Source organism: Microplitis demolitor, chromosome 6 (genome assembly GCF_026212275.2).
Source record: "Microplitis demolitor isolate Queensland-Clemson2020A chromosome 6, iyMicDemo2.1a, whole genome shotgun sequence".
Classification (NCBI taxonomy): Eukaryota; Metazoa; Arthropoda; class Insecta; order Hymenoptera; family Braconidae; genus Microplitis; species Microplitis demolitor.
In genome coordinates this window covers 19,814,992-19,822,720 of record NC_068550.1, presented here as the reverse complement: position 1 = coordinate 19,822,720, position 7,729 = coordinate 19,814,992, and the positions used below count along the sequence as shown (strand labels likewise).

At 39.0% G+C, this 7,729-nt stretch overlaps 1 protein-coding gene across 1 annotated transcript; it reads left to right on the top strand.

Moving 5' to 3' along the window:
- Positions 1-2,573: 2,573 nt before the first annotated feature.
- On the top strand, positions 2,574-6,956 carry LOC106693949 (uncharacterized). Its single transcript, XM_053740231.1, has 3 exons — positions 2,574-3,533; positions 3,620-4,636; positions 6,429-6,956. Exons 1-3 carry the CDS (start codon positions 2,574-2,576, stop codon positions 6,954-6,956), a joined length of 2,505 nt encoding a protein of 834 aa, XP_053596206.1.
- The last annotated feature ends 773 nt before the right edge of the window (positions 6,957-7,729 follow it).

The window sequence follows — 7,729 nt, the reverse complement described above, 5'->3', positions numbered from 1 at the left end:
AAACATTTTGTCTCGATCTATTTCTTATGATTCTGCAAAAACCGTGGCTCAGAAAATTATTTAGTTGACAGATTTTTAAACTAGAGATTTCAAGCTTCAATTTGCTTTTTTTTTTATTTTTTTAACACGATAATTATCCTTCGTGTCTCGCACTTCGAGATTACGAAGGTAGTATCGCTACTTACATGTCTTTGACCACAAGTTTAGAGCTAAAAATGAACGACTGGGGCGCTCCTTGGCATCGTGGCGCTGTCCCATTACTATTTGATCATTCGTTGTTTTTGTGTCAAACAGATCACACGTTTGGTGCGAAAGTGAACATTTTCTTTGTAATAAATTATTAATAGTGAAGACGTTATTAAAGAAAATTGAATGGGTAAGAGTAAGAGATCAAAAGTCGCGATCGTCTGTCTGAAAGAACGTCCAAACGACTTCGTAATCTAGAGGATAGGATGGAAGAGTTAACAACTGGTATTGCTATGATAAAGGAAGCCATTTTGGGACGCCAAGATCCGGACTCGGAGACATGCATATCAGAACATGAAGGTAATTGTGCTTCTAAAAACATGAATAAATTGTGAACACGAGATGCAATCACAAGTTGCTCTTGAAGTATACCTTCATGCCCGAGAGGCTACACATAATTTCCAGATATGAATAATCATCATGATTACGGCTGGGAATAAAAGGGCTCTGTTTTATCCGAGGGATAAAACGGAGCTCATATGATAATCTGACTTTCTCTGGAAGATAAAGTAGAGATTATATGTACTCTGTATTATCCGAGAGATTAAAACAGAGTAAACATTAACCTAGAAATTCATAATGAGATGAATTAAACGTGCCTGAATGTCCGCAGGTACTGATGGTCAGGTGGATCATTCTGGTGGAAAAGACCCAGGGGCTACTGTGGATGATATCCCGCCAGTGGATCCGATTTTTGATATGTCATCCCAGAATCCGAATGCCATTCCAAATGAGCCAGCAAAGACAGATGCGGAGCCGCTTAAAGACAAGGATACAGAGACTCCATGGAGTCTGGATGCTGATGCTCTTCGTATTCTCGGAGAGGAGCCAGTGCAGGAGGAACCTGAATTAATCCTGCACTCTAGTGTTTCCAATCGTTGGAAGAAATATCTTTCGGAAGGTTTGAAAAAAGAGGTTAAGGAGGCACTTCTAGAAAAGTACCCCAGGAAAGGGAAACTTTCGTTTGAACCGCCGATTTTGAATGACGAGGTTGCGGGGAACTTGAAAGAATCGGCTCTGAAGCGGGACAAGTACTTTGGGGCTACCCAGAAGTTAGCTGGATCTGCCTTGGCTGCTTTAGCTCCAGTAATTGAGTCTCTAGCGACTCTCAAAGATCCAGACAGTGTTACGAGACTAGAGCAAGTTTGGGATGCGGCAAAGCTACTAATTGAAATTCATAAATCTCAGACGGTAGCACGTAGAGCCTGCATTTTGCCTACATTGTCAAAACATTGGGCTACGGCGCTGGAGAAAAGGGAACCGGATAGTTTTTTGTTTGGCGAGAAACTGGTCGACAAGGTCAAAGAAATTAAGGCCATTGGAAAAGTTGGAGAAGAGATGAAGCCGGGCCCACCAAAGAAACCGTACGTACCCCTCGGTTCTTTAAACTCCAAGAGCTCGTCGAGTCAGAAGAGGTCAGTGTCTCAGGCGAGCGGGAAGTTTTCATCGGCGAGAAAATCACTGACTTCCAAGTATCCAGCGAAGCAGGCAACATATCCCAAGTCAAGCCAATATCGTCAGCAGAACCAACGGTCTCAGAACCGTTAACCTTGGGAAAAAATGTGAGTATAGTTGCGGGGCGTCTGAGGTATTTTATAGAGACCTGGAAAACAATCACTGAGGATAAATTTGTCATTCAGAGTATAAAAGGGTATAAAATACCCTTTAAATTACCCCCTGTACAAACTCGTCCACTACCTGATAGGGTTTGGTCGGACCAGGAACTGGCAGGTATCCAATCGGAAGTCAATAGACTGTTGATGATAGGTGCGATTGAGGAGGTAAAAGAGGTCTCAGGGCAGTTTCTGTCGCCATTCTTTTTGGTCCCTAAGTCTGACGGTCAGCAGAGGTTCATCCTAAACTTGAAAGGTTTGAATGGGTTCGTCGTCACAGAACATTTTAAGCTCGAGGATCTTAGATCCGCTTGCAATCTTCTAGAACGGGATATTTTTATGGGAACGGTGGACCTAAAGGAGGCATATTTTATGATCTCAGTATGGAAACCGCATCGGAAGTTTCTGCGTTTCACCTTTCAAGGGAAAATTTACGGGTTTGGTTGTCTGCCTTTTGGCCTATGTACATGCCCATTCACGTTTACCAAGTTACTGAAGCCAGTAATAAACTATCTTCGATTGAAAGGGTTGCTGTCAGTCGTATACTTGGACGATTTTCTATGCTTAGGCTATTCAGTTGCAGAGTGTAGTAAAAATCTGAATCAGACGATCGAACTACTCGAGCGGCTAGGGTTTATCGTGAATTTTGAAAAGTCCAAGTTGAAGCCTGAGAGGAGATGCAGGTATCTGGGTTTTATACTTGATTCGTCTACGATGAGAGTGGAGCTTCCAGGAGATAAAATAGTTGCAGTACAGAAACAAATCGCGGATCTTACGAAAAAAGGCATGGTGAAAATTCGTGATTTTGCCAAGGTTGTTGGGTCGGTGGTAGCGTGTTGCCCAGCAGTGGAATACAGTTTACTACACTGTAGATCGTTTGAGAGGGCAAAGGTCAAAGCCTTAGTAAAGAGTGGGGGTTGTTTTGACTCATTTATGATGGTACCAAGTTTTACTCTTAAGGACTGGGTTTGGTGGTTGAATACTTTGCCAAATGCAAGTAAAAAGGTGAGAAACAATCAGTATGAAAGAACGATCTACTCAGATGCATCATTATCCGGATGGGGTGCCTTCTGTGATGGTCACAGTGCCAATGGACTGTGGAGTCTGGAGGAGAGAAAACTTCATATTAACCACCTAGAGCTCAAAGCGGCCTTGCTGGCCTTGAAGTGTTTCGCGGCGGATTTAAAGGACACTGATATTTTGATTATGGTGGACAACACGACTACGATGGCGTATATCAATAGAATGGGTGGTGTCCATTATGCTGCACTTCATAGCTTAGCGTGCGAGTTATGGAGTTGGTGCGAAGGTCGCAAGTTATGGGTTTATGCCTCGTATATTCCATCAAAAGAGAATGTGGAGGCAGATCGATCATCGAGGATCGATAATTCGGACGCGGAGTGGGAATTAGCAGGTTACGCGTTTGAAAGGATCATTGGGAGGTTCGGGAATCTGGAGATTGATCTATTCGCTTCTCGGATCAACGCTAAATGCGTAGTCTACTGCTCATGGAAGAGAGATCCGGAAGCTTTTGCGTTTGATGCCTTCACAGTCTGTTGGTCCGATTGGATATTTTATGCTTTTCCCCCCTTTTCCATTATAACTAGAGTGATTAAGAAAATCAAAGATGACAGAGCCGAAGGCATACTAGTTGTACCTTACTGGCCTACTCAGGTTTGGTTTCCGGCCTTTAAAGAACTCTCCGTAGGGGAATGGATTTGGTTTGATGCAGATCTTAACCTTTTGGTTTCTCCATGCAGGTCAAGCCATCACCCCTTGGCGGCGAAGCTTACCCTGGTTGCCGCCAGGTTATCAGCCAAGCGCTCTTAGTCAAAGGCATGCCCAAAGAAGCGGTAAAGATTTCGCTAGCTTCACTAGCAGATTCAACACTGAAAAATTACAGCGGAACTCTAAAGCTCTGGTGGCACTGGAACAAACAAGTCGATGGGGATCCATACACAGTATCCGTGGAGAAAATCCTGAGATTTTTGGCGGAAAGATTCGATGATGGAGTTGGCTATAGCACACCAAACTCGGCCAGAGCTGCGTTATCCTTAATATCGAGCGAGGATGTCACAAACAACCCTTTGATAAGTCGCTTTATCAAAGGTTCGTCAAGGATGAGACCTGGATGTCCTAAGTATGAATCTACTTGGGACGTGGACCCGGTATTATTAAAATTAGCAACATGGGATCCAGTTAGTGAACTTTCTCTGAAAAAATTGACGGAAAAACTGGTTGTGTTATTGGCCTTGGGTACAGCACATCGTTGTCAAACGTTAGCGTTGATCAACATCTCAAACATCATTGTTTCTGAATCTAAAATTGAAATTCGGATTCCGGCGAGGATCAAAACTTCCCGACCTGGAGCTCCACAGCCGGTTTTAAGACTTCCGTTTTTTCGGGACAAACCACAGCTATGTATTGCCAAAGCTTTGAACCAATATCTATTCGTGACTAAAGACCTTCGGGGAAGCGTTGATTCATTGTTCATCTCCTTCAATAAGCCGCATAGGGCGGTTAAGAGTGAAACTATCAGTCGGTCGATAAGGACGACGTTAGTTTCATTGGGAGTTGATAAGAGTTTTACGACACACTCTACGAGACATGCATCGACATCTAGAGCACATGAGAAAGGTGTTAGTATTGAAGAGATTAAAAAGGTGGCGGGTTGGTCCCAGAACTCTAAAGTTTTTGCCAACTTTTACCACCAGCCAATAATTATTCGCGACAATAAGTTTGCAGAAGCGGTGTTAACACCCAGTGTATCAGTAAAAGTAATTATACTAAATTATTAATTATATAACAATAATCTCATTTTTCATTTTACTCTGTAATAACATTAGTTTAATAAAAAACATGTTTTCAAGAAAATATTGCTCTAAACAGCTACCTTCGTAATCTCGAAGTGCGAGACACGAAGGATAATTGAAAGATCTCACGCAAAATAATAACAATATTGATTGAGTCGGTATCGGCTAACCAATAAGTAGTAGAAAAATATCCCGGGTTGTGAAAAAAAAGTTGTCATCACGACTTTATAATTTGGTTTTCATGTTATTTTGAGGAAATCTAAAACGAAATATGTCTTTCGTCAAGAATTCTTTTTATTTCTATGTACAGATTTTTTATAATTGGATACTGAAAATTTACACTTTGAGTTGGAAATGGCTCTTTTTAGGGCCACTATAATTTACGTTCGTGGATAATAATTTAAGTTCTGTAACATTTAACTCACATCAATGCTCCGATATTTTTTCGCAGTAAATGTTTCATTGTTTTAAATGACTGACAAAGAATTACAATTTTTCAACATTCGTTAAATTATAGTTCACACTTTAGTTTATAAATATATTTATCTTTGAGTACAGAGATGATAGATAAAAATTCTGCAGACTAGGTTAAAAAATTTTTTACTAATTGCCGTAATATTCAACAAAAAAAAGTTTCATGAATTTGTTGAGTCCAATGGAAAAGGATAAAGTTAAAGATGGGTTTTAGTGGTATTGGGAAATTTTATTTAAGGGAATTATACTCTGCAAGAAAAAAATTTTATGTTATTTGTACGGAAAAAAAATTTTGTATTTCTTATGACTGCTTATTTAGTATAATTTGAAACTTGAAAAGAATAGACGTATAAAAAATTTGGGGGGGGGGGGCCCTGCATGAACAGGACCCCAAAAGCTCAAGAACTTTCTCCATGTGAGCCAGGCGCTGAAAAGAGCCGTTTGGTTTTAATTTGGTATGGTTTTACGTATGGGTATGGTTGTTTTTGTATAATTTACTTAAAATCAAAGTCAAAAAATAAAAATAGAAAAAATTATGACAGTTCACCTTGATATTGGATTGATTGAAAAACTCTTCGTCATAATAATAAGGCGCTGAAGTCCCACTTGACGTCAATTATATTAAGAATAATTTATTTGATGTAAGACCTGACTGAAAAAATTAAAAAAAAAAATAAAACAATTCATGTTAGTTGATTCCTGAAATGGAAATTTTTAAACAAGTTTTCAACTTTTTAACAAGGTGCTGAAAAGTGCCGTTTAATATAAATTTTATAAACAATAATTTATTTAGTTTAAAATTTGACTGAAAGAATTAAAAAAAAAAGAATAAAAAAATAAATATTAGTTGGCCTTGAAACAGAAATTATTGAGTAAGTTTTTATCATTACAATGGGGAGTTTAAATTTGTCATTTGATGTCAGTTTTATAAGCAACAATTTAATTAGTTAATGATCTAGCTGAAAAAATAAAAAAATTAAATATTAGTTTGCCCTGAAATGAAAACATTTAAATAAGTATTTTTCAATACAATGAAGCGCTGAAAAGTGTAATTTTAAGTCAATTCTATAAACAATAATTTATTTAATATAAGATTTAACTGAAAGAATAAAAAAAAAATAATAAATATTAGTTGGCCCTGAAAGGAGCGCTGTAAGCTGTGTAAGTGTACAGACGTGTAAAAGAGTAGCTAGTGCAAAAATAAATGAAATAGTGAAAAAAAAAAAAGAAAAGGCAAGTAAGTTTAGAGTAAAAAAGGTGGGAGTTAAAAACGCCAAACAAGGTCAATAATAAAAAAAAAGAAAAGCTGTGGCACGGGAAAAGCAAAAGACGCGGAAACCAAAAGGTAAAAGCAATCCGGGTTTTGGCGGACATAGAGGAATTGGCGGGAGACAAGACGAAGGAAAAAAGTGACGAGGAACGAGAGGGCAGCACATACAAAGAGATGACAAGTGACGAGGAAAGACATGAGAGAGGTAAAGCGAATGGCGAAAGCGCCGGGATGACCAAGAGAAGGAGGGGAAGGCCGCTCAAATTCAAAAGTACAAATTCAGCGAGTAAAAGAGACTACGGTATGAAAAATGGAGCGTTAGAAAAATTTGTGTTTAGTCAGATGAATATAATAAAGGCAAAAGCAAAAAAGGTAGAAAACACAGACAATATAAATGAGGTAGGAACAGACTGGATAAGTAAAGGAAAAGACAAGATAAGAAGGACAAAACAAATGAAGAATGGAGAAGACAAGAAAAAGAAAAGCTCATTGAAGAAAAGCCAAAAAAAATTAATGGAAATGAGCTGGAGGAAGAACTAAAAGAAAGGAAGCAAAAAAGGTTAAACATACACATATATTATGAAAATGGCATGTACCGAAGAAAAGAAGACGTAATGGAGGTGATGGAACGGAGATTGAAAGTCAGAATTGAGCCGATGAGAGTGAAATTCCAGAAAGGAAGACAGATAATAATCGAGAGTGCAAATGAGAAAGAGAAGAGAGACATTCTGGGAAGACGGAAGATTATGAAAGGGACCGGAGTGTGGGTGGGGGAAGCAAAAACGAGTAGAGAGTTAGAAGTCGAGAGGTGGATAAGAAGAAAAGCAAAATGGGAGCAGAGTAATGGCAATGTAACAGAAGTAGAGGGGAAGAAAATAAAAATTGGGGAGGTATGGTGGTGTTGGAATGAAAATAAAAGGAGAATTGGAATTATGAAAGTGGGCGAATGATGAGAAAAAGGAGTGGAGCGTGGGTACAGAAAGAGACACAGAGGCCAAGGAGAGAGAGGACCAAAATAAAGGAAGAGAGCAAGAAAATAGAAGGAAAATAATGTTTTGGAATGTTGCAGGTATGAATGAGGTAGAAAAAGCTGCCACAATGATGGAAGAAAACGAGATTGTTGTGCTAGTGGAGACATGAGTAATGGAAGATAAGGTGGAAATAACATGTGAGAGGCTGAGCAAAGAATTCAAATGGTGGGCGAAGCCTGCGACGAGAGAGAAACAGAGAGGAAGAGCAAAGGGAGGTCATATTATTGGGATAAAAAAAAATTCCAAATTAAAATGGGAAGTCAGGGAATGGAAATACGGAAT